General features: G+C 41.4%; 1 protein-coding gene across 1 annotated transcript in view; it reads left to right on the top strand.

Moving 5' to 3' along the window:
• The window catches only part of CACUL1 (CDK2 associated cullin domain 1), a 67,201-nt gene continuing 39,799 nt past the window's right edge, over positions 295 to 27,696 (top strand). The window contains exons 1-3 of the mRNA XM_003483565.4: positions 295 to 989; positions 18,813 to 18,939; positions 19,801 to 19,903. Of these exons, the coding sequence (XP_003483613.3) occupies positions 623 to 989; positions 18,813 to 18,939; positions 19,801 to 19,903 (597 nt within the window). The 5' untranslated portion in view covers positions 295 to 622. The remainder of the gene's footprint in view (positions 990 to 18,812; positions 18,940 to 19,800; positions 19,904 to 27,696) is intronic.

The raw sequence follows: 27,696 nt of genomic DNA, 5'->3' as shown, positions 1-27,696 counted from the left end.
AAAACACCACCAAGACGCTGAGCCTGGGTTACACGAACCAGCGGGGAGTCTCTGGGCGCATCTTCAGCAGCCAGTTGGACCCCCCGTCGTCCAGGTAACCAAACTGAGAACGCGCGTGCGCAGCCAAACTCCTCTATCACGTGAGGGTAGGCCGGGGGCGGGGGCGGCGAATCCTCCTCCTGACTGGTCTCCCAGTCACTCTCTGCGCGTGGCCAGCAGAGGCTCTACTGCTTGGAGGTGACGCACAGCGCCCGCCCCTTTTTGCTTAGCTTTCTCGCGGTTGGTTCCTCGCGCCACGTGCCCTCCTGGGCCGCTCCCCCAGCTGCCCTTTCCAACTGCCTGTTGGAAGCTGCTGTAAAATGTCGTGAGGGGCGCTGCCGCTTTACGGCTGCCTCTCCCCAGACTGAGCCCGGGAGCGACCGACCACCGCGGTCAGCGCTGTCTGTAAGAGTCGGCCCGGTGGAGACGGAGAGCCCCGGTGCACTGCTGCCCTCCCTGCCGTGCCCGTTCCGGCCCTCGGCGATGTGAGCTCGAGGAGGCTGCGGTGCCCCCCCCTCCCCCGGCCGGGGTTGAGACAGGCGGCAGGTGCCTGTGAGGCAGGCGGGTGCTGGGGGCCTGCAGGATGGAGGAAAGCATGGAAGAGGAGGAGGGGGGCAGCTACGAGGCGATGATGGACGACCAGAACCACAACAACTGGGAGGCCGCCGTGGACGGCTTCCGGCAGCCCCCGCCACCCCCGCCGCCCCCCTCTTCGATCCCAGCTCCTGCCCGAGAGCCTCCGGCGGGTCAGCTGCTGACGATGCCTGCGGTCTCCGTGGACAGGAAAGGCCCCAAGGAGGGGCTCCCGATGGGGCCTCCGCCACCGCCGGAGGCCAATGGGGTGATCATGATGTTGAAGAGCTGCGACGCGGCCGCCGCCGTGGCTAAGGCGGCCCCCGCCCCCACCCCCAGCTCCACCATCAACATCAACACCTCCACCTCCAAGTTCTGTGAGTCCAGCCTTTCGCCAGCAGCCTTAGCTTTTCTCCTCCCCGCTCGGACGTCGAACCCACCCCCTCGGCCAGCCCCGCTTCCTTTGTTTCTGGCCTGGGTCTCTCCTCCCCTCCCCGACTCCCTCCCCCATTCGCTTGGTGTCTGCGGCCAGCTCTGAAGCGGCCCTGGCTTCTTGTATTACCTGGCTTAGAGGAGCAGTCTGATTGTGCACACTGCCCCAAGTTCTCCTACAAACGCGATCGTATCACAACTGGCTATCTCTCAACGTTAGGAAGCTCTTTTCTTCTCCATTCTCCCTTAAGTTTCACTTTCAAACAAGAAAGGAAAATAAGGCTGCCTTAATTTCGTTAGGGAGAGGCCTTCATTCGTTTTTTGCAGCCAGAGGAAAAAGAAACCTGGTGACTTGTGTTCCTGTGCTTTTAGCCAGTCTGCGTTAAACAAGTCAGAAATTAGAAAGTTGACCTGTTCTACACTTCGTTCTTCCTCCAGTGTACGCCTTCTGCATCCTGCTAGGGAAATGTAGGAGTTGCTTCTTGAGTAACACCAGTGCAGCGGGAGCTGCGACATCAGTTTTGAAGTTAATAATGTATAAAATTACTTTTTCAAAGCCTACACTGGTAAGAATAAGCCATTCGGTGTGTGACCAAGTCCAAGGTTATGTTGAATGTTGAACTTTATGTTAGTGATCTGCCTTAACTCTCAGTTGCAGGCAGAAAGATTTAGGACCAAACTCTGTTTTGTAACTGAAACTGTCTTCACAGTTGTTGTATGCTTCCACAGCTAGAAAAAAGAGTGCTTTTGCTTTTTAAGTGGGGTTTTTTGGAGGGTAGTGGTTGTGAAAATAGATCGTCACAGCCAGATTTTTCTCTCCTATTAATAATGCAAGTTTTGAATGACATCTGGTAAAGCAACTGGAGATTTCATTTCTAGTTACTAATTTTATCAAGCTGAACCACTAATTGTCCAATTAGCTGTGCAGAGAAAGTATCTGCCTTGCTGCCGATACACAGTCAGAGCCTTACATATTTTTTTTTTTTTTGAACAAGCACTTAATTTTATTTGCCTTTGAGATACTGCTTTAGACAAAAACACTCATGTAGGTATGATTGGTAAGATTTGTCTGTGGTTATTTTTCCCCCATATTGTGCGCACACGAGAGTAATGATTGTATCATAGTTTGTCTGTTGAAGGCTCAGTGGTGAAACCAGACCAGGGATAGAGTGGCAGGACAGCTTATCTAAATGCTGGAGGAAGCTTGCTTTAGTGCTTCAACAAAGTTCTTTTGAATAGTTCTAGAAAACATCATAAAGCTAAGAGCAGAAATTAGTAAAATTAGGAACAAAGATTTGCCAAACCAAAATATTGGGGTTTTTTTTGAAGATTAATAAGCTAAACAGACCTCTGATTTAAAAAAAAAGATGCATATGAAATAAGTGATAAATGGGAAATTACTACAAACATGATACGTTTAAAAAAGGATTTTAGGAGTTGCTATAGGTTTATAAATTTGAAAGCCTTAGGGGAAATGTATAAATTCTTAGAAAACTACAAACCAAGAAAGTTGGTATCAGAAGAAATAGATAGCTTCAGCTGACTAATAAATATTTAATAAACTGAAATGGTAAAACCTCCTCTCTCAAAAACTCTGGATAGAGGTAATCTTACAAGTGAATTGCACTGAACTTTTAAACAACAATTCCTTTTTACAAGTTGTTCTGGGAAATAGAAAAGAGAGAGAGGCGCCAAGCTCATTTTATGAAGTTAGTGAAATCTTCTTGAATCCCAAACTAGGTCAGGTCCATAGGAAGAAATTATACATCTGTTCAGTTATTGGCATAAATAGGAAAATCCTACACAAAATACTAGCTCATCAAATCCCACAGTGTGTTAAAAGAATCATGATCTGTAGGGTTTGTTTTACAAATCCTAAGTAAATATGGTTCAACATTTATTTATCTGTTAATGTAATTTACCTCCTTAATAGATTAAAGGAGAAAAATCATTATTTTGAAACCATAAAATCATTTGATAGAAGCTAGCACCCATGTATGATAAAAACTCTCCACAAGCTTAGAATACAAGATAACTGGAAAATGGTCGTTACCAAAAACCTCCAGCAAATAAGAAGTACCTAATAGAGAAGCTTGAGGTACATTTACTTTAAGATCAGTAGCAAGATAAGGATGCCCTCCACCTCTGTTACTGTTTAACATGGTAAGAAAGTCCTAACACTTTAGAAGGGAAAAATAAAGGACAGGAAGGGAAGTAATAAAACTGATGATTTTCAGGTAACATCACTTACCTAGGTGAACCATTAGAAACAAGAGAAACTGTTAGAACTAGTAAGAGTTTGGCAGAGTTGGATTTAAGATCAACTTGAATTAGTAGCATTTACTACACTAGCAATAATCAACTAGTAAAGGTAATCAAAAGTAAGTACTGTGTATGATAATAGCAACATTATAGTCTCTAGGAATTAACTTTCAAATACTTCAGATCTTTAAGGAGAAAACTTCAAAAACAAGCTAGAAAGGGATGTGAAAAAGTGGGAAAACTTTCCATGCCCCTGGGATAAGATTGTTTATTGTCATAAGAATGTTAGTTTTCTCCATTTTAATCTACACATTTGATTAAACTGCCATCAAAATTCCATGTGGTTTGTCTGACAAGCAGTAATCTAGATCTAAAATTTATATGGCAGGTGGGATAAGGTCTGAATAGCTAGCTAAATCAGTCCTGAAGATTTGCTTCGGATGGGGGCTTTCCTTATCAGGAGTTAAGATACTATTTCAAGACTATAGTAATACTAGTATAAGTGCAAGAACATAAAAATAGACTAAGGGAACAAACTGGCCTGTATATGTTCAGGACTTAAGATTCTGGGGGCATCATAAATCACCAGAGAGGAGTTCCCGTCATGTCTCAGTGGTTAATGAACCCGACTAGTATCCATGAGGATTCGGATTTGATCCCTGGCCTCACTCAGTGGGTTAAGGATCCGGCATTGCTGTGAGCTGTGGTGTAGGTCATGGAGGTGGCTTGGATCCTGTGTTGCTGTGGCTGTGGCTGTGGTGTAGGCCAGTGGCTACAGCTCTGGTTTGACCCCTAGCCTGGGAACCTCCATATGCCACAGGTGTAGCCCTAAAAGACACCCCCCCCCCCGAAAGGAGTCATATTGCTAGGAAGAATGGCTCAGTGTATGGAGAAGAAAACAAACGTAACACCACAGATAGGATGAAATGTGGATCATTAAAGGTCTAAATGTGAAAGGACAAGGTTTTTTTTTTTCTGTCGTTTTGCCTTTTCCTGGGCCGCTCCCTCGGCATATGGAGGTTCCCAGGCTAGGGGTCAAATCGGAGCTGTAGCCACCGGCCTGCACCAGAGCCACAGCAACACAGGATCCAAGCTGAGTCTGCCACCCACACCACAGCTCATGGCAATGCCGGATCCTTAACCCACTGAGCAAGGCCAGGGACTGAACCCGCAACCTCATGGTTCCTAGTCGGATTCGTTAACCACTGAGCCATGATGGGAACTCCAGGACAAGTTTTGAAATTAATGGAAGGCTGTGTTGAAGAAGCCCTTTCTCCAGGGACAGGGAAGGACTTCTCAAAGCTCCTAAAGCTTATAAAGGTGAAAAAGTAATGACTTTGTTTATATAAAAAGCAAAGATTTTCATTCAGCCCAAAGACAGGTGAAAGAATTAGAGAAGATATTTGCTAAGTGATTTGGCTTTGAATTTATTCAGATTTTGTTTGTCTGCAAAAATACTTTACGTTCATTTTCTAAGGATATTTTTGCTGGAGGAAGAGTTCTAGATTGACAGTCTTGTTTTTTCTTGTTTTTTTTTTTTCCCCCCCAGCACTTTATTTATTTATTTATTTTGTCTTTTTGCCTTTTCTAGGGCCGCTTTCAAGGCATATGGAGGTTCCCAGGCTAGGGGTCAAATCAGAGCTGTAGCCACCGGCCTACACCAGAGCCACAGCAACTTGGGATCTGAGCCACGTCTGCAACCCACACCACAGCTCACGGCAATGCCAGATCCTTAACCCACTGAGCAAGGCCAGGGATCGAACCCGCAACCTCATGGTTCCTAGTCAGATTCGTTAACCACTGAGCCATGATGGGAACTCCTTTCTTCACTTTAAAGATGTCTTTGCATTGTCTTCTGGTGTACATTAATTCTCTTTATTTACTATAATAAATGCCTGAATAGTCTTATTTTTGTGTGTCTTGATGTAATGTGTCCTTTTTTGTGGCTGCTTTTTACTTTATCTTTCACTAAATCAAATTTAATTTGATTGTGATGTTTTTCGGGAGGGTAGGGTTTTCTTTGTGTTTATTCTTTTTAGTGTTCTTTGGGTTTCTTGGATTTTTGGGTTCTAGAATTTGTTAAATTTGGACCATTATCGTTTATTATATATACTTTCAGAATTACTGTCCCATGCCCTTCAGTTACACATATGTTAGGGCCACTCGTTATTGTATACTAAGTCATGAGGCTCTGTTCATTGTCTTTTTCAGTTTTTTGGCAACCCTCCCCCCTCCCCCCTGCCCCCAGCTTTAGTTCAGATAGTTTCTTTTGCTGTGTTGTCTTTGGTGTGTAATCTGTTGTTAATCTGTCTTAATCAGCAAGAGTTCTGTTTCTAACATAGGCTGTCATTGAGTTCAGGTTGCAGATTAACTGAGATAATTAATTGTTGGCTTCTTGAGATAGTACAATGAATAAAGAATCTTCAGTAAGTGTATTCCTTTTGATAGCTTAAGTCTTATGTAAAGTTATGTGTCAGTCTTTGGACTTCTTAGTCTTCCAAAAGTGCACATAAGCACAACTCAGAGACATTATGGATTCAGCTCTAGACTACTGCAATAAATGACTATTGCAGTAAAGTGAATCACACAAATTTTTTGTTTCCCAGTGCATGTAAAAGTTATATTTAGGGAGTTTCTGTCGTGGCTCAGTGGGTTATGAACCCGACGAGTATCCATGAGGATGCAGGTTCGAGCCTTGGCCTTGTTAGTGGTGTGAGCTGTGGTGTAGGTCTCAGACGCAGCTTGGATCTGGCGTTGCTGTGGCTGTGGTGTAGGCTGTCAGTGCAGCTCCGATTCAACCCCTAGCCTAGGAACTTCCATATGCTGCAAGTGCAGCCCTGAAAAACAAAACAAAAAAAAGAAAACAGTTATGTTTATACTGTAGTGTAGTCTGATAAATGTGTAGTAGCATTATGCCTGAAAAACAAACAAACAAACAATGAACATACCTTAGTTAAAAAATACTTTATTGGGGAGTTCCCGTCGTGGCGCAGTGGTTGACGAATCCGACTGGGAACCATGAGGTTGCGGGTTCGGTCCCTGCCCTTGCTCGGTGGGTTGACAATCCGGCGTTGCCGTGAGCTGTGGTGTGGGTTGCAGACGCAGCTCGGATCCTGCGTTGCTGTGGCTCTGGCGTAGGCCAGTGGCTACAGCTCCGATTCGACCCCTAGCCTGGGAACCTCCATATGCCGTGGGAGCGGCCCAAAGAAATAGCAAAAAGACAAAAAAAAAAAAAAAAAAACTTTATTGCCAAAAACTGCTAAATATCTGAGCCTTTAGCAAGCCATAATCTTTTTGTTGGTGGAGGGTTTGAAATATTTTGAGAAGTACCGAAATGTGAGAGGTGGGAAGTGAGCAAATGCTGTTGGAAAAATGGTGCCGATAGACTTGTTTGACTCAGAGTTGCAGTAAAACTTCAGTTTATAAAAAGCCCAATATCTGCACAAATAAAGTGCAGTAAAGTGAGGTGGGAAGTCATCCCTTTGGAATATAAGCTGGCTCCTGTCTGTTTAGATTTGGTGCTTATTCCTTGGGGAAATTTGATTTAGTTGGGGGTTTAGAGGCGGTGAAAGCTGCATGTCTTCCCTTGCAAGGTTCCAGGTAATTTTATGGCACGGGCTTCAGTCAAGTAAAGATGAGTAGCTTCATCTTGGGGAGGAAGGGTGAAGGTTAAAGATTAGCTTTGTATTGGGAAGGCTCAGTGAGTTTTGTGAGGTCACGGTTCTCAGATTGATCAAATTCTATCAAACTGACCCCATTTCAGGTCTCAGGGTCTTACTGTTTTACAATCAGTGCCCTGTAACTTAAGAGGTCTGTCTAGGCTTTGAATTATTTATATACTAATTCTGTAAAATACAGGGAGCAGTCTGTTTCTGATTTTTACCTCTAAGAATTAGGAGGTTCTTTTATGCAGTCATGGATGCTCTTTGGTTCTGTTTACTAAGCTAATTCTTTTTTTTTTTTTTTTTTTTGTCTTTTGTCTTTTTAGGGCCACACCTGCAGCATATGGAGGTTCCCAGGCTAGGGGTCAAATCGGAGCTACAGCTGCTGGCCTACACCACAGCCACAGCAACTCAGGATCCAAGCCACATCTGCAACCTGCAATGCCGGATCCTTAACCCACTGAGCAAGGCCAGGGATTGAACCTGCATCCTCATGGTTCCTGGTCAGATTTGTTTCCTCTGCGCCACGATGGGAACTCCATGAGCTAGTTATTTTCTTAAAGCTTTCCACCTGTCATTAGAATCAGCCCACTCCGCAATCCTTGTCTTTCTCGTTTCCATCATAATGGCCATAGCAGTGTGCCATGTTGTTTTCTTCAAGAGGAACTTTATTTCCGGTATCTATAGGAGATAAGTAATTCTTTGCTGCTACATGCCATGTACTATTCGTATTATGTTATCTAATGGTGGCAATGTCATCACTGGCTTTAAATCAGCTAGATTGGAAAACCATAGCCAGCTTCCTACCTTTTAAGAGTCTGTGTCCTGGGGGTCCCATTGTGGCTCAGCAGTTTAAGGACCCGGCATTATCTCTGAGGATGTGATTTTGATCCCTGGCCTTGCTCAGTGGGTTAAGGATCCAGCATTGCTGCAAGCTGTGGCATAGGTCACAGGTGCAGCTCAATCTGGTGTTGCTGTGGCTGTGGCGTAGGCCTCAGCTGCAGCTCTGTTTCTGCCCTTGGCCTGGGAACTTCCATATGCCATGGGTGTAGCTATAAAAAGAAAGAAAGAAAAAAAATAGTCTGTGTCCTGTAACTACTCCAGTACCAAATACTTGATCGTTACAGTTCAGTGCAAGGAAACATCTAGGTCTCTAAAGCAACAGGAAATGATAGCAGAAATTGAATCCTTTAGAAATTGTTGGAAAGATTAAGGGCATAGAAGTCAGTGAGTTTGCTCCATTCAAACTGATTCCAGAAGGCAGGCTGTTGCTGCTGCTGCTACCATCACAGCTGCCTCCCTCATCTTTGAAGTTGGTGACTAGACACTGGCACTTGGAGTTGGTGCTCACAAACTCTGACATATCTAACCTTACTTTCCAGAACCATCAGCAGCAGTGGTCTGTCCTTTGCCTGACTTTGATGTGCCAAGTCTCATTCACATGTATCTCATTGATAGAATGTAATTTGGGAAGTGCGTTAGTCAGCTCTCTGTGATAATAACTACCAAATTTCAGGAGCTTATGGAACACCAGAGGCTTTTTTCTTGCTCATATTATGTTAGCGTTGGCAGTTGGCTGTGGCTCTTCACATGTCATCTCACTTGGAAGAGCAGTGTCTTTCTGGGTCCTGTCACTCTTGGAAGAGGCAAGGAGGAGAGAGTGGACAGCAACACGCAAATGGCTTTTAAAGCTTCTGCGCAGATGTAGCATATGTCACATCTGTTTACACTGCAGATATGTTAGACTAGAACGATTCCCTGTGGGGATGCGGGCAGGTGAGACTGGAGTCTGAGGATAAAAAGCAGTGAATGGATGGGAGGAAGGAGGGGTGGGAGGGATCTTGCCTTGACTGATGTTGCAGTGCCACAGTCTCTGGAGAATTATGAACCTTGTGCACCCAAAGCTTCTCCACATGAACATAAACTTTATAGAGTATATTTTTAATTGAACTCAGCAAGATTATTCTGTTTCTAAGTTAATGATTCAAAAAATATGTTAAAATCACCTTTTGGGAGTTCCCGTTGTGGCTCAGTGGTAACAAACCTGACTAGTATTCGTCCTGGAAGACAGGCTAGGCTTCCTGTGGCTGTCTCCCTGGCCTGGGTGTGGGGATGCTGGCCTGCTGGTGGGTGGGTAAGCCTCCAGTGCTAATTAATGAAGGGAAGGATCCCAAAACGGCACTTGCCGGCTGCCTTATCTCGGTAGAACAAGCTCCCCCAAACGGCTACTGTCAGCATCTCTATCCTCAGGGGGAGTTGCCGTTTCTTGCTGCCTCTCCAGGAGATTCTCCAAGATCAGCAAGTGGGTCTCACCCAGGCCCCTTTCGGTCTGCTTCAGTGCTGAGATTTGGCATCTGTGAGATTGGGCGAGTGCCCTTTAAAAGCAGAGTCTCTGTTTCCTGTAGCCCTCCAGCGGCTCTGCTGAACTTAAGCCCCACTGGTTTTCAAAGCCAGATGTTCTAGGGGCTCATCTTCCTGGTGCAGGAGCCCTGGGCTGGGGAGCGTGATGTGGGGCTCAGAACCTTGTGGAGAAACCTTGTGATTTCAATATTCTTCCCATTTGTGGGTTGCTGACCAGGGGGTGTGGGTCCTGACTATACCACATCTCCACCCCTGCTGCTCATCTCCTTGTGGTTCCTCCTTTGTGTATGTAGTTGTGGGATATCTTTTCTGCTACTTTTTAGGCTGTTCTTATAGATAGGTGTAATTTTGGTGTGTCCACGGGAGGAAGCGTGAGTTCAGGGTTTTCCCACTCCACCATCTTGGCCACTTCACTTCATGTCTTCCTTTTTTTGGGTGTATTCCCGTGTGTGTGTGTGTGTGTGTGTGTGTGTGTGTGTGTGTGTAAAACATACCTTCTAGCAGCCTCTTGAGAAAATGTGCGTGGATAATAGTTTCAGGTCTTGCATCTGTAAAAATGCTGCTTTTACACTTGATTGACAGTTTGGGTAGAGAATTCTTACCTAAATAATTTTCAAAGTGTTGCTTCATTGACTTTAAGCTTGCAGTGTTATAATGAAGAATTCACGTACCGTTTTAATTCTTGTTATTTTACATGTGGCCTTTTTTTCCATTGAGAAGTTATTGGTATGTTTTCTTAGATTAATGAATCAATGTTTTTCTTCCTTTATATTTTTCGTATTTTCCCTTTTCTCTGGAATTATTGATAGTCAAATATGAACTTCTTGTTTTGAACTTCTGAGTCCATTAACTATCTTTTTCTGTATTCTGTGTCTCCTAGTGTTCTAGGAAAGTTTCTTGATTTCTTTTTTTCTGTAGGTTTTTTGTGTTTTTTGTTTGTTTGTTTTAGGGCCCCACCGGTGGCTTATGGAAGTTCCCAGGCTAGGGGTTGAATTGGAGCTTAGCTGCCAGCCTACATCACAGCTCACAGTAATGCCGGATCCTTAACCCACCGAGCAAGGCCAGGGATCGAACCTGCGTCCTCATGGATGCTAGTCAGATTTGTTGCTGCTGAGCCACAACGGGAACTCCTCTTTAGGATTTTTAGTAAAGGCTATATTTTTCTTTTTTTTTTTTTTTTTTTTTTGTCTTTTTGCTATTTCTTGGGCCGCTCCCACGGCATATGGAGATTCCCAGGCTAGGGGTCTAATTGGAGCTGTAGCCACCGGCCTACACCAGAGCCACAGCAACGCAGGATCTGAGCCGTGTCTGCAACCTACACCACAGCTCATGGCAATGCCGGATCGTTAACCCACTGAGCAAGGGCAGGGACCGAACCCGCAACCTCATGGTTCCTAGTCGGATTCATTAACCACTGCGCCACAACGGGAACTCCTATATTTTTCATCTTAAGAGCACTTGGATTGGTTCTTTTTCATAACTTTAATTTTTATCTTCATCAGGCATTGTAATTATAGGATTTTTAAAAAGTTTTTTTATTAATTATCTTTGCCTTTATCTTAGCAATTTTTGTTTGTTTTGATCTCTCCTGTCTGAGACTTTGCAAATCTTGGTGATCCTTAGCTGTCTATTCATATTTGAAAGTGAAAAAGACTAATTGGTAGTTCTGTGTTTACAAGGGATCTTGCCAAGTTTAAGTGTTGGGCTTCACTTTGGGCTAATTGGATGCAGAGCTGCTGTTTTCTGGGGGACCTGCCAAATAATGGTATGTGAAGTCTTTTCTGTGGGACTGTTCAGTTTCTCTAAGGAAATGTTCTTCCATTCTGGGAGAATCTTAGAGGTGGGTAGGTGGGGCAGGAAGTAAAGACGTTTCTCCAGGCCGATGGCATTCCAGAATTAAAGGAGCAAGGTTAGATGTTTGAGCATTTCTTGTTTTGACTTTTGACTTTTTCTTAAATCTGCCAGCCCTGCTTCACACCTTCCCACCCACCCTGTATCTCTGTCTTAGAGTCCAAACCTTTATCTTTCAGTTTCAGTGCCAATGACCCTTCTCTTCTCTGTCTCTCTCTCTCTTTTTTTTTTTTTTTTTTTTCTGTTTAGTCTCTGGAGTTGCAATCAGTCTTCACCCTTTCTACACCATCTACCAACTCTCTGCTACTAACCCTCTCTTGCAGTATCCTGTCCTCAGCTGCTGAATTTCTCAGGGTCCTGCAGGGCAAGAGAGCTCACCTGTTGGTGTTTCCACCTTAGAACACACCACACTGTGCTGTTGCTTTGCAGTTAATGTTCCTGGTCTTCGTGCCAGGGAGGGTTTGACTTGTTTTACATCTTCCAGCAAATCACAGAATTTAAAAACTATAGCAGACCTGCAGTTAGTTTGCATGGTTTGGGCCTATGTAATCTTAATTGAACAGATACTTTCTATGTGAATATTGTGAGATTTTGGATTAGTTGGAGTTGGAGCCATTAATGGATGTTTTGATAGCACTTGACCTTTTCATATATGTACTTCCCTAACATGTTCCTTTGGGGAACTGTGTCGCAGGCTCAAGTGTGATGTTGTAATTGTAGAATAAGGTTGTGCAGTAACTATTCGAAAGTAATGTAGATTTCAGTCTTGTCTGTAGACCACTGCAGTTACTTTCCTTTTTTTCAAGGTAGTGATGAAATTTCTATTTTATTATATTTCCTCTCATTGAGAAAGGATTTTTAAGCAGTAAAATAAAGAATATGTTTTCTATACAAGTTATACACTGTTTTGGGGAAAGAAAGCATCATTTGAAGCAAGGCAAACAAAGCAGGTTATATAGTTTCATATAGTTCAGTCAAGCCTTATCTAGACCAAAATATTATCTAATCATTTGTTTATATGAGTGTAACTTAATGTTTATGTGGATGTAACAACATTACGAAGAATTACTTTTGTTTTGTGTTTTTGGCTGCGCATGCAGAAGTTCCCAGACCAGGGACTGAACCCAAGCCACGGCACTGACAATACTGAATCCTTAACCCCTGGACCACCAGGGAACTCCCAGAATGACTTCTTAATGATCATAGTAGACATTTTATATTGTCCATGCTGTTTAAATTAAATTGCGCAAACCACAAATCCTAAAACTTAGAAACTTCCCAGACATGTGCAGTTTAGAACCTAAAACTTAGAAACTTCCCAGACATGTGCAGTTTAGAACCTAAAACTTAGAAACTCCCTGTAGAGCCTGCAGCTTTTAAAAGGTGTTAGCTTACTTGGGAAACATTTGCCTCATTAAGCCTTACCATTAGCTGTCGTCTTTTACTGGTGAATCAAAACATACCTGAATAGGTGGTATAGGTTTTGTTTTTTACCTCCTAATGTAGAAAAGAATATTTGAGGATTTGATAATTTCCTTTGCCACGTTTTCCCCTCTGGGGCAGTTCTTAAGTGAACAGCTCAGTAGTATTATTTCCTTTGCCAGGATCAAGTTATTTTCCTTTTGAGAGAAATAAATAAGGGAATTTTTTTTTAAAATAAAGAGTCAAACTCCTATTTATTAGGCGACATTACCTTATTCTGATTCTCCTCTTCCACTCTGACTAATCTCTTTCTTTATTCCCAAAGGCTTCTCCCCATTCTGCAGGCTTTATTCTGGCCGTCTGCTTCTCTCTGTCCATTACTTGAAAGATTTCAGACATCCTCTCGTGCTGGAGGGAGAAGAATATTCTACCAGGTGGTAATATTTTGGATCACACAGATTTACTAGATTGTCACTGATAGATGGACACACTGTGGCAACAAGAAGTCATAATTTTTCTCTTAGATCATCACATACACTAGCCCAAGTTAAAAAGAAAGCCCAGAGCTTTTTTCTCTGAGTCCATCTGTCAGATTATCTAATTGTAATTGTAATTATAATTAATCTAAAAAGTCATTATGTTTGAGACATAATGTAGCCTGTTACATTTGGCTTAATCACTTATTTCGTAATTGCCAATACTGTATTCTTCTTAAGGAGCCAGTTCTTAATGAAAGTGGCTTTTTTGGTCGGGAGAAGGGACGTGGAAGAGTAGAACTTTAATGCTCTTTGGACATGAAAACAATTCCTAGCTGCCCTTTAAAAATTTTTCTTTGCTACATTGATATCTTTATTTGATGGTTGAGTTGAGCTTGTTCTGAACAAACAACCATGTGCTAACAGTTGAGAAGAGGAGCACCTGTGACACCTGGCTCTCCTGTGCTGAACGGCAGCATGAGGCGAGGTTCTCCAGCTAGCAGCAGGAATCACCTAGAGGGCGCAGGTGGATTTCTGTGTCACCCTCCCCCGCTTTTCTGATTCCATAGGTCTGGATTCGGCCTGACAGTTTGCATTTACAAGTTAACAAGTTTCCAGGTGGTGCTGTTGCTCTTTTGGGTAGCACATTTTGAGAGCCACTGATGGAAAGTAATGATCAGTCCTTGCAGTAGACCAAGTATGAATTAATAACACCTGCTATAATTTCTGACTGTCCTCCCCTTACAAACAATAACAAGAAGAAAATTCAAAAGGTATATCCAGTAGGATTTGCCTGGTTTGCTTACCCTGTGTGAAATCAAATATACTTCAGTTTTCTATTCCAGAACACTAATAAGTTGTGTGCTTTAGGTTGTTTTTCTATTAAGCATTTATTTTGACTTTGATTAAATTAATTTACTTCACATACATTATTGAATACCTGCTGCGTGCTAGTTTGCAGTTGGGGCTCTAGCACTGAATCCTTTCTCTAAGGGGCTTATGTCTAGTTTGAGGGAGATTGATAATAAATACAGAATATGTCAAGTGTTGATAAGTTCCTTGGATAACAAAGTATGAGGGTTGAACATATTTCTTCCTGCCTGATTTGAATTATGTATCTTTACTAGTTTCTCATTTATTAGCAACCTGATGCTATTTCCTGAACCTTAGATTCCAACTATTCTGTATGTTTCAGATTTTATTTCACTTTACCTTAGTAAAGATCAGTTGAACTACTTTCTCAATAGCACTGAGGCTGTACGGGCTTCTAAGTATCATCTTCGAAGTATGAGTTTCTAGGTTTAAGCCTTGTGGCATGGTGTTTTGAGGCCAACATGTGGGTTTTTAAGTTTATTTATTTAATGGTTTCATTTTTGTTTAGGCTCCATGCTTTGTATTTCTTTTGGTTAGTCTGGACTTTTTTGTGGGCAAAATTGAAAACATTTGATTACATTTCTCTAAAAGAAAATCTAGTGTTAAAATTCAAGACTAACACACACACACACACACACACATCACACACACGCACACACGCACATGCGCTCATTCTGAGGCTGTATGTGTCAAATGTTAAATAAACCAAACAGCTACAAATTTTGTTTTAAATACAGATTAGGTTGAGATTAGCAAAGAGTGAAATATAAAGTCTTCTAGTTTTGTCATTTTGGGTGTTGACTGCAGATCGGTATGGAAAGCCTTCATGACCTTTGATTAGAGTGTATGTATGCCAACTAGTGCTCATTCTTCCAACTCCCTGTAGCTCTGCAGATCTGGTTTTCCTTTCTGCTTTCCTTTGCTTTGCGACTGTGGTGAAGATAGGTGGTTTCCTGAGAAGAAAGTTACGTTAGCTACTGTTCAAGCTGCTGCACCAGACTGTTCTAGACTGGGTGGCTTATTTATTTCTCACAGTTTTGGAGGCGGGGAAGTCCGAGGTCAAGGTGCTGGCAGATTCGGAGTCTGGGGAGAGAGCCTGCTTCCTGGCCCAGAGAAGGCCATCTTCTCTCTGGCCGTCTTCGCACATGGCAGAGGAGGTGAGGGAGCTCTCTGGAGACACGATCTGTTCATGAGGGCTCCTAGCCCATGACCTAATCCCCTCCCAAAGGCTCCGCCTCCTGATGCCATCCCTCAGGGGTTCGGATTTCAACACAAGTCTTGGGGGGACATAAACATTCACTCCGTAATAGCTAGCATGTAAATGAACTGGTTTCCTGTTGGTTGGTTTTTCAAGCAAAATACGTGGGGAAATAGATATAGTTTCTTTTTAGATGTGGAAATAGGATTTAAGATTTTCTTTCTTTTTTTTTGCTTTTTAGGGCTGTACCCGCGGCATGTGGAGGTTCCTAGGCTTGGGGGTCGAATCAGCTGTAGCTGCTGGCCTGCACCACAGCCACAGCAACGCAGGATCCGAGCCACATCTGTGACCTACACCGCAGCTCATGGCAATGCAGATCCTTAACTCACTCAGCAAGGCCAGGGATTGAACCTGCCACCTCACATTCCTAGTCGGATTCGTTTCCGGTAGGAACTCCCCGGATTTAAGATTTTCTACTGTGACTCTTGCTGTTTTCATTTTGGTTTGAAAGTCTCATTTCAAAAATACTTAAAAGCAGGGCTTTTTTTTTTTTTTTTTTTTTTTTTTAATGTCACATAAAGACACCTGAGAGGCATCAGAAATCACTCCTTCTATAGTGGAACTTCATTCTGTTCTTACAGCTACAGGACTTCCCATCACAGGGTCTTTTCTTGTTGTGATTAGCCGAAGTGTGAGACCTTCAGCCAGTCCAGCTGCAGCACAGGGTGTACGTCGTTGAACCAAAGAGTCCAGGAGCTTGTGGATTGGCATGTTCATTCTTGGCTTTCAAACTTGAAGTTTTCTTCCTGAATAACTTCTTTAATTCCCAGCTTTTGGTGTAGAGCAGGTGAATGATGTGGTTTAGGTGATAAACACTGATGGGAGATTCAATAACCTAGAATCATATAGTGAGAAAGCTATTTTCAATTTTTTTTTCTTAATTCTTCTAAAAGCAGAAAGGTGGCATTTTGGAGCTAGTGTGCAACACGTCTCAACATGTGCTGATTTCCTTTTTTCACAGAGAAAGCGAGCTTCACGCAGAACCTTTGAAGGCAGTAGGACCTCGCTAGAATTTAATAACACTGTGTTTATTTCTGTATTGCAAATGACACTGCTTTTTAGTTTTTGATCAATTCTTTTTTTTTTTTTTTTAAGAGCAAGTAGTTTTAAGCACAAGGGGGTGATTCTAGGTAGCACCTGCAGGAGGGTGGAGAGGTGAAATTGGGATGGTAAGGAAGCCAGTGAAGAAGTCACCACTGCAACTGGAGTGTAATCCCTGTGGGGACGTTGGGAGTCAGTGCAGCACCCTCAAGAGTAAAGGGAGATGCCGGGGTATTTACACCCCATTCTCATTGGTCATTACTTGATGGTGGCTCCTGGGGATGTTAATTCTCCAGAATTTTCAATCTTCTCCTCCTTCAGGCAGAGCAGCCAGAGACAACACTGAGGCAAATAATGGTAGGTGTTGACAGCGGCCTCTGTGGACAGAGCAAATGGGTGGCGGTACCAACAGTTGCAGCTACACTCCCAAGCATGCTAAGCATCCTCTACATCCTCCTTGTGTTAATCAACAGCAACCCCATTCTTTGGTGCTCAGGCTAGACCTTGAGAGTCATCCTTGACTCTTCTCCCACACCTCACATCCAGACTGTCAGCAAACCATGTTGGCTCTACCTTCCTATGTATTCAGAATCTAACCTTTCCTTTGCCCTCACAGCCAACACCTAGTCCAACCCTCCCATCATCTCACAGCCTTCTAACTTGGTTTATTCTTAATACAGTGGCTGGAATATCCCTAGAAAACTAAGTCAGATTACATCACTTGTCTGCCCCAAACTCTCCACCTGTCCTCATCTCATTCAGAGTGAAAGGCAAAGTCTTTGTGATACCCAAGAGGTCCTCCAGGATCTGGCCCCCTTCTGCCGTTTGTGTGTGTGTCTGTGTGCACACACATGTACAGTTCTTTCTGTTTTTAGCCTTATATGTGGTCAAAACGTCCTTCCCCCCCCCCTTTTTAAAGTGCAGGTTATGTGATTTGTTTGTAAATTAGGTTCATTTGTCACAGTTTGCATTCCATCTGTACCACTATATCCTGGTTGATTTTTTTTCCCATACAGTGAAGATACTTTTTCTAGTCAATAGTTCTGTTGGTTTTGACACATGCATGGAGTGGGGTATCTGCTAGCACGGTTCCATACACAACAGTTGGTTGTCCTCAGCGTTCCCTCCTGCTGCCCCGAGTGGATAGCCCTTTCCACCTTCCAGTCCCTGGCAACTGCGGATCTGCTTTACTCCCTGTGGTCTTGCCTTTATTATAAATACGTGACAGTCTTATGATATGTAAACTTTTTGGTCTGATTCTTTGACTTAGCAGAATACGTTAAGATTATTCCATGTTGTGTAAATCAATAGTTCACTCTTCAAGAGTCCTTTAAATATATTTAAGCAAAAAAAAGGTGAATCGATTTAAAGACAGTATTGAACAAGCACAGTAGAGGTGGCACAGATATGAGAAGCATCTTGAACCTGAATGACTCAAATTTGGAAATGAATAATGGGATAGATGTTAGTTTAAGGCTTTTTTGCTTTACCTGGTACCTCTGCCAGTGCTTATCTGTGTGCTCTAACGGCTGAGGGGAAGTCAACCTTCTGCTTCCCAGTTTCTGGCCAAATAACCAGTAAAATGACTGATCCTAGTAGTTGTTAAATCCTGTTGTGAATCATAAGACACTGGGTATCTTAGGTGCTTTTTTTGGTAGCTCTTTTTAACATTAACATGTCATTGCTGTGAAGCAGCCATTACCCCTGGATTTCACAGTTGTTTGGACAAGCTGATATAAATGCTTTATTAAACATATAGTGAAGGAATGAGAGCTAACCGTTAGGAATGAGGTGAGCCTTCAGTGTAAGGCTCCAGTCATTGATGTTTTTTTTGTTGAGCTTTCTAAAGTGTAGGATAGTGAGAGCCTGAATCAGAGCTGTACTCATGCCTGGGAGGTACCGATGGTGCCATAAATTCTGCTGGTTTCTAGCGCCTTCTTTTGTTACTGGAGCATTAGGATTTTAATTTCCATAGTCCTTTCCTTAGGTAGATTTCCCCAGGGGTTTCTGTAAAGATTGGTTGGGAATCTGGGATTGGTTGGTCCAGAATTTCATTGTGGTTCATGAACAGACCATCTTGTCACATCACTGACAGTATATACCGAGGGTCAGTGCTTAAGGATGCTCCACTGAGAACAGAAGCCACGGGAAAGGGAACCAGTGATAATCGCTTGTTTTGTTTTTATTTTTAAAGATGGACAGAGGCCTAGTAATTCCTTTTTAAATCATAATTACTGGCTGCTTAAAAATCCCTGATCCGGCTGTTTTTTTAAAACCGAAACTAGGATAATAATTGAGTTGTGTTTAGATGATAGAGTGTTAGTGTGAAGTCAAGAGTAAATGAAAGGAGGACTTCCCGTGTGGCTCACAACCTAACTCCTCGGTGTTGCTTCTGCAGTGGCTGTGGCTCGACCCCTGGCCTGGGAACTTCCATATGCCGCAGGTGCGGCCCCTTGTTTAAAAAAAAGAGTAAATGAAAGGAATTTGACTGCATGATTGCTGTGATTTGTGTGTATTTTCCATGTGGCACATAGTAATATTAATTTTACTTTTTATTTTTAGTAATGAATGTTATAACTATTGAAGATTATAAGAGCACATACTGGCCAAAATTGGATGGTGCCATAGATCAGCTTTTAACTCAGAGTCCTGGTGACTATATCCCCATATCCTATGAACAGATATACAGGTAAGTCAAGATTTAATTTGCTTGGGTTTGAGGTTCATGGCAACTTCAATTATGACAGTAATATATGCGTTTAATATAAAATACATATGTGAGGCTCTGTAAGTTATTTACATGTTATACACTTGTGGAGTGGGGGTTTGTTTGATTTTGCTTCAAAGTTGGTTTTCAGATCAAGATAGTGTTAATTCCACCAGAGCCTGCCACCCCTGCTATACACAGTGCAGAAATGATGGAGATCAGTGAAAAAGCCAAAAATACGTAGTTTTAGTCTCACAGGGAGACACTAACTTAAACTGTTGGTGTTTGTGACACACAGTTCTTCTGTCTTTGGTTATTTTGTTTCCCAGCTCCTGGTAAATGGAAGCAGCAAGTTAGTGAGGAACTGGGGTGGGATGTGAGATCAGTCCAGTCACAAAAGGAGGAAGTGACAACTGGGTTGCTGCACCCAGTGATGCTCAAAGAGGTTACATTGCAAACGTTTCTGTGAGTTAGAAACCTTGTGCTGATTCTCCTTCTCTCTTTTTATTTTTACGTCCATTAAAGTGATAGAGAAACTGGTTTATAGTTATCAGAGTCAGACTCTCAGATTATCACCTACTCTTGGATTATCTGGTACTGATAAAATATATAATAGAGTACTCAAAAAGATTATTTGTATCTGGTGATAAGGTCTCTTCCGGCTGAATACTGATTGGGGCAGGATGTTTTTTTATTTTAGAGTTTTGATTGGTCACTTTTTTAGGCCTGAATTATTTGACCAGGGGCAGTTTATGGAGAATATGCTTTAACCTTACCTTGAATTAAGTCCTCCATCGTTAACTTGGTTTTTCTCTCTCCCCCTCCCCCCCCATCTCCCTACAGTTGTGTGTATAAATGTGTATGCCAGCAGCACTCGGAACAGATGTATAGTGATCTGATTAAAAAGATAACTAATCACTTAGAAAGAGTCTCAAAGGAGCTGCAGGTAAAGAACTGATTGTATTGATTTTTGCTTCTTCAGGACTTTCTGGCTGGTTGGATTTCGCTTGTATAGTGTACCTTTGGAGGCTTGTTAATTTGATCATGATATAAACTTATAAATATTTTATAGACGAATATTGATCACATCATATTTAGAATAGATTATTTGAAAATTTGACATAAAGTGGACATCTTTAGATTGATATATTTCTGACTTTAATTCCATTTATTATCTGTCAGTGTTTATTTAAAACCTTATTTGTTTTAATTTTAGCATTTGGTGACTTTTATAGTATAAATATGTGTATGTTTTAATTTTTTTCATGGAATTTTAAAAATTATTAGTTTTGAAGTGTTATTTGCCTACCAGTTTCTCATATTTGTGAATATAAACAACTGACATCAGCATTTTTTTTTTTTTTTTTTGTCTTTTGTCTTTTGTTGTTGTTGTTGTTGCTATTTCTTGGGCTCTCCCGCGGCATATGGAGGTTCCCAGGCTAGGGGTTGAATCGGAGCTGTAGCCACCGGCCTACGCCAGAGCCACAGCAACGCGGGATCCGGCTGCATCTGCGACCTACACCACAGCTCACGGCAACGCCGGATCGTTAACCCACTGAGCAAGGGCAGGGACCGAACCCGCAACCTCATGGTTCCTAGTCGGATTCGTTAACCACTGCGCCAAGATGGGAACTCCGACATCAGCATTTTGTTGAGAAATCCTCAGCAGATGCAGTTTGGCGCAAGTTGTGGAAAATATTTTAAGGAGGTACCTGGCCTCTTGATCCCACTCCACCCCTCCTCACCTCAGGAAAGTTTCCGGTGCTTAAAGGTCAGGCCCTGCCTTTGTGCTGGGGCCAGATCACATTTTGGTTGTGGATTAACTGGGTGGCAGAGTCACTCAGATGCAGATCAGCAGGCTCCACATCACAGCTAGGAGGAGCTCCAGCAATTCTGCAATATCCATTTTCGAGCCAGTGCTGGCTCGCTCGATGGACATTGTTCCTCGCTTACCTTGTGGTCTGAGATAGCTTAGTTCTGTCTACCCCCAAATAGTTGGCACACTAAGTATCTTAAAATTTTTTTTTATTTTTTAATTATAGCAGAGCTGAGTTTATCATTGCCAAATATATCTTTTCCTGTAAGTTGTTTAGTATAAATTGTTTTCATCTTTTTGCCAAATACAAATCTTTATTCATTTAACAAACATATTATTATTGCTAGGCATTGTATACAGATTATAGATGAAGCTAAGATTTGTGCATTATAGCTTTGAATGATTTACTTAATTCTTGACTCTACCCTCTCCCTGAATCCTCACGTCAATTTGCTGCCAAATCCCATTTACTTTCTGTTTCTCTCTTGGCTCTGATCCACTTGCCACCACCCCAGTCCAGGCCACATCATCGCAGATGTTTTACTAAAATGCTCATCTTAGTTGGTGCTCTGCTTCTAGTCTTAACATATCTGACTTATTCTTGCGTTTCAGTCGGAATGACTGTTGCTGAAGTACAGCTCTGATAATCATATTCCTATTAGCATAAAGTCTAAACTTCTTAATGTGGTTTAGGAAGCCTTGCGTTGTCGGACTCCGGCTTCTTTCTGCAGCCTAGTGTCTTACCCTTCTGCTCCTGCAAAGTGCTGAACTTATTTCAGTTCCTTGAACTTTATATGTACTATCTCGTATTTTGGCTTTTGCCATGTTAACTTGACTGCCTGCGACTTTTTTCCTTTTCCTCTGCTCCCTCATTTTTTTGGTCACTGTGAACATTTAGGCTGCAGCCGAGACATCATTTGTTTTGGGAGACATTCTGATACCTTTCCCAAGTCTGGGCTTGGGAGCCCCTCATCTGTGCTTCTGTAACACCCAGTACATCGTGGCAGTTCACTGTGTATTGCAATTTCTGGTTTAGCCGTGCCCCTCCCCCGTGCCCCTGGCCCACCCCCCGCCGGCCCCAGGACTGTGTTCAGAGGGGGCAGAGGAACACGTCTGTCTTTATCAACGTGTCGTTAGTACCTTGCCTCAGATCTGACCCATGCTAAGCATTACTTGTTGAGTGAAATGTATATTGAATGAATGTTTATGATAAATATTTGCTATCTTTTGCATAGTGAAAGTTTTTCTAGTAGAAATCTGACTTTGATCATGTTTTTTAACCTCAAGCCAAGGTGGCTTTTGGGGTGCAGGATATGCCAGAGATTTCATTAGATCAGCAAAGAACTCACCTCAAAAAGGATTGTTTTATTTACATGGTTTTGCTGTTATTGAACTAATACTAAATATTCTTCTAAAACAGAAGGCAAACCATTTCATTTCCAATTATAAGGACAAAATACATTACTTATCTTGCTTATGAGAGTTACTATAGATAGGAGTTCCCGTCGTGGTGCAGCGGAAATGAATCCGACTAGGAACCATGTGCGGGTTCTATCCCTGGCCTCGCTCAGTGGGTCGGGGATCCAGCGTTGCCATAAGCTGTGGTGTAGGTTGCAGACGAGGCTCGGATCTGGTGTTGCTGTGGCTTTGGCCAGCAGCTGTAGCTCCATTTGGAACCCTAGCCTGGGAACCTCCATATGCTGTGGGTGCAGCCCCCCCCAAAAAAAAAGTTACTATAAAATGTGAAATTAGATATTTTATAGTATGTTTTACTCTTGTGCTTTGCCTTCACATATAAGTCATTAATTTGACTGATGGAATTGTGATTTGCTAAATTCATTTGTCATGTTGCTGTTTCTGTTTGATTAGATTTTTTCTTTGTTTTGTGAGCACTGTAAGACTACTTTTCATTCTTACAGTTAGAATATTATTATGAAATATTTGTAAAGTTACAGGGTACTATAATATTGTATTATCAAGCTCCATCTAATTGGTGGTTTTGGAAGGCCACTTGGCTACATTCTCTGGTATGAGTTTGCTTGACCAATTATCAGTAATGCAGAGGTAACCTATTACTTGCCCAGGACAGCCTGTGCAGGGTACTAATACTTGGGAATCACTGAGGTTCAGAGAGAAGTGTCTAAGGTTTGGGAGACTGACCCTGGTCAATGTGTATACACCTCTCCTTTATTCGTTATCGTGAATGCGGGACAGTTCATTATACCTTGCTTTATTGATATACTTCAGTTTACTTAGCCACTTTTTAATGGATGAATATTTAGGTTGCTTCCAATGTTTGGCTTAATAGTTCTAGAGTGAATAATCAATCTTGTAAGTTTTATCACACTTCACTTTATTGTGTTTTTTACAAATTAAAGGTTTGTGGTAACCTCGTGACAGGCAAGTCTTGTTTGCTTGCTTCATGTCCCTGTCATATTTTGGTAATTCTCGAAATATTTTGAAGTTTTTCATTATGATATTTGTTAGGGTAATCTGTGACCATTGATCTTTGATGTCACCACTGTGATTTCTGAAGGCTCAGATGATGGTTAGCATTTTTTAACAAGAAAGTATCTTAAAATTTAAGTATATACATTGTGTTTTTTTAGCCATAATGCTATTGCGCACTTACTGTACTACAGGGTAAACGTAACTTTTATATGCATTGGGAAACCAAAAAAAATTCATATGACTTGATTTCTTTTTTGGGGGGTGGGGACTGCACTCACTCGCCATGTGAGAGTTCCTGGGCCAGAGATTGAACCCAAGCCACAGCAGTGACGATGCCAGATCCTTAACTGCTAGGCCACCAGGGAACTCCTTGATTTCTTGATATTTGCTTTACTGTGGTCTGCAGCTGAACCTGCAACATCTCCACGGTGTGCCTGTCATTTGTTATGTCCATATTGAGGTTCCCAAAAGTTTTTCCAAGTTACATGCTCATGTTACTTACATGTTACTTACATGTTTCTACATATCAGAACGTGTTCTTGCACCATTACTAGTCCAGTGTTAGGAAACTAAAGGATTTTTGCTTTATATTAATATAGGCTCTGGTCTCAACTCTGCCATTTAGCAGCCTCTTGATTAAACATGCCAATATCATCTTATAAATTTTCTCAGCATTAAAATGAAGTTTGCTCTACCGAAATACCTGGTTTCTTTAAGCTAATAAGTTCTAAGATTTCTTTTTTTTTCTACTGCTTTCTGTGTGGCAAATGCTTCTTCATTCTTAGGCTTAAACTTATTTGTGTTCACCTCTGTAAAATCTGCGTAGAACTCTTGCACTCCTCTCAAAACAAAACAGCGCTTTTGGGACTTTTTCTTCTGTGTTTTCATAGCTCTTGGCAATAAAAACTATTAGAGCAGTGATTGTGCTGTATTGTTTCTGTCCCTGTCTGGCCGCTGCCTCACAGGCCTGTCCTCCCTTGAGGGCAGGGACTGTCTTGTTTGTCTTTTTGTCTTTAGTTCGGGGCACAATTACAGCTCAGCAAATGTTTGTTAAGTGAATGCTCAGCATCAAACTTGATCTATACCTGTGGGAAGAGTAGCATAATTAGCCTTATATGACCACTACTCTTTGTGTCTCTGGACACTTAGGCATTTTATTAACTTATTCAGTGTTACGACTATGTGGCGTAATCCTGGTGAAATCTCTATAGAGACTTTAAAGGTAGTTCTCATTTGGGAGCAGTTTTACTTGGGTGGAGTGTTTTGTTGCAGCTCTGATTTTGGTAATGAAATACTGTTGTTATGAGCTAAAACAAGAGTGTGGGGTGATTTACATTTAGCAGATAATCAGAAATTTGGTGTTGGGGCTGATAAATCAGTGAGTTGGACCTTTACGACATTGGCCTTTCAAGGGCATCTTAAAATAGCTACCGGTTTGTATAGTTTACACGTTGGAGGGACTTAGTATCTTCTATCAAAAGCTATATCCTTTGAGGGATTGACGAGTGTATGAAATAATGTTTCTTCTCTGGTTATTGATTTAAAGCTAGAGAAGACTGGTTTTAGAGATTTAAAAAGATTATTTTAATTGGTTTTTTCTTTGGCCACTCCCATGGCACATGAAAGTTCCCAGGCCATGCCATAGCAGTGACAACAAGTCAGATTCTTTAACAGCTAGGGCACTAGGGAACTCCTATTTTAATTTGTTGAACCTGGATGTTTTTATGTAGCAGCTTAATCTAACTTGCTTCCTCTTTAAAAAAAAAAAAAATACACATTCTTTTTTCATTTTGGAAAAAGTGACTTTTCCAGTACTTTGGTCACTTAAAAAAACCTCTTGTTGTTAAATTTATTAAACCACTTAAATAGCTAAACACACTTAGTATTCTGCTTACTATTGTGATTTATTGTGTGTATAGCTTATACTTGTTAGTTACTATTGAATTGTTTGAACTGTAACATATATTTTGCCTTAGTTTTTTTTTTTTAAACATTCTCCCCATTTGTGCTTAACTTCTCTGTTCTTTAAATGTGATAGTGAACATCTCTATTTTATTTTCCTTTTCCATGTCTCCAAAGCCTCAAAATGTGAATTTCCAGTTTTGATTTCTTGATATACCAATGAATGGAAAGATGGCTGTAGAGAGAAAATTGGCTTATTAGTTTGGTAAATGATACTCTATTAGTTTTGGAAAATTCTCTTGGAACTTTCAGCAATCGCTCTGCTTTTGTTGAGGGCTCAAACCTGGTTTTCCAAATGCCTATTGTACATTTCAACTTGGATTTCTTCTTGTGGATACTTCATATTCATGTCTAAATCTAAATTCCTCTTCTTTTGAATCAATTTTACTTGAGATTTCATAATCACCTTTGACTTCCTTTTTTCCCCCTTACCTCTTATTTCCAGGTGAGAGTCAGGGTTGATGGAATATCGTAATCCCACTTGCTTCTGTCCCCTTTCATTCCCATTGCTCTCATCCTCTTCGGTGTCATTACTGGCTCGTGCCCACACTAGTGCAGTACTCTCTTAACTGGTTTGCCTTTTTATGGTATGTTCTTTTGACTCTTTGAAAAAATGTTAATTTGATGGATTTACTTTTCTTGTTCAGAAACGTTAAAGACTCCCTGCTGCTTTTCTCAGTCACAGTTGATTTCTTGGTCAGTATTTAAAAAAAACTGAGCTGGTTGATTGGTTGCAGGGATTCCTAGTGGGGAAGCTAATATAGCTAATGCTTTCCTATACAAGTATGCAAGGTACTCTGGGAGGTACAGCCTTAGACATATTGATAAGACTAGATGATTTTAGATCAGCTCTCCTGCTGAGAACAATTTAAAAATTGGACCAAGAAGCTAATAAAGAAGCGAAGAATTATAGGACCAAGATCTGGGAAAAGGAGGACATGCAGAGACTAGCATTTGAGCCATTTCTCTACTAGGAGCATTTATTTATTCTGGAAGGAGGCCAATAGGCTGAGAAATTTAATAGAGCTTTGATGGATTTATGAGGGCAGGTTGGTAAAAATTGGAGCTTAGGTCCCATCAAACCTAAAGGATCACATCCCAGGTATAGTAAGAATAAGTTATAGATCAGCTTGATGTTGCCAGCACCTGATTCCTTATTGGATTTAGAAGGTCTGGATTTGCTAGTTCTCTAGTTGCTTACCAGAGTAAAAGTCGATTCTCTCTGGAGAAAGAACATTATCCTAGACGTCAAATTGTTCCCACAGTTTTTCATAAACAGTGTCTGGTGTTCAGTCAGAACTATCTAGTCATATTAGGAGATAAGGCAATCATATAACCAAGAGAAGTGGTGAAATACATTTTTGGTAAAAATTGGGCAAATTTATCACCAGTTGTCTCTCACTTTAAAGAAATACTGGCGTGTTTTTCACATAGAAAATTTCCCTAGATGAAAACTTAGAATCAGTAGGAATGAAGGAAAACAGAGGAGATAAATAAGCAAGTATAGAATAATAATGATAATATCTTACAGAGTATAATATAAATAATCAAAACATATGACAGTTGCATGGAAGGTGGAAGGGGGTAAATGGATTTAGAGTGTTCTTAGGAGTTCCTGTTGTGTCTCAGTGGGTTAAGATCCCGACTAGTATCCATGAGGATATGGATTCAATCCCTGGCCTTGCTCAGTGGGTTAAGGATCCAGCGTTGCTGCAACTGCAGTGTAGGTCGCAGATGCGGCTCAGATCCGTGTTGCTGTGCCTGTGGTGTAGGCTGGCAGTTGCAGCTCCGATTCTACCCCTAGCCTGGGGACTTCCATATGCTGCAGGCATGACCCTAAAATAAAATAAAATAAGGTTTTCAGAGGCCTTGTGTTGTTGAGGAAGAGGTGAAAGTACTAATTTGTTTTAGACTATGATAAGACAAGGATGCAGTCTGTAATCCTGGGGTAATGACTACAAGAATAATAATGTGTAATTAATAAAGTAATAGAGAAAATGGAATAGTTTGAAAATAAAGAAGTCAAGAAAGGATAGAGAAGGTTACAGAGAACAGATGGGACAAATAGAAAAGAAATAGATAATAAATTTAAACTTCAGGGTATCAATTATTATATGAAATGTTAAAGACAAAATGCATTAAAAAAATAAGTAATTATTGGACTGAATGACATTCTCTACCTTACTAAATGCTGCTAACATGAGACACATATAAAATGTGAGACAGAAAGACTGCAAGCGAATGATAGAAAAAGATATATCGTACAAATGTTAGCCAAAAAGAAAAACTATATTGCTATGTAGCTATTACAGAAAGTAGATTCAGAGCAAGAAGTATTATTGGATATAAAGAGTACTTTTTATTGTAACAAAATATTCGGTTACTAGGAAGATAATAATTCTAAATTTGTATCCACCCAATAACATAGCCAGGAAAATTAACAGACCCGAAAGGAGAAACAGACATCTCCACTGTCATAGTGAGAAGTTAGCACATCAATGGCTTTAGCA

This window comes from Sus scrofa, chromosome 14, assembly GCF_000003025.6.
Source record: "Sus scrofa isolate TJ Tabasco breed Duroc chromosome 14, Sscrofa11.1, whole genome shotgun sequence".
In the NCBI taxonomy this organism is placed as follows: Eukaryota; Metazoa; Chordata; class Mammalia; order Artiodactyla; family Suidae; genus Sus; species Sus scrofa.
The sequence above is the reverse complement of the archived record's forward strand: the minus strand, read 5'-3'. Positions and strand labels throughout refer to the sequence as shown.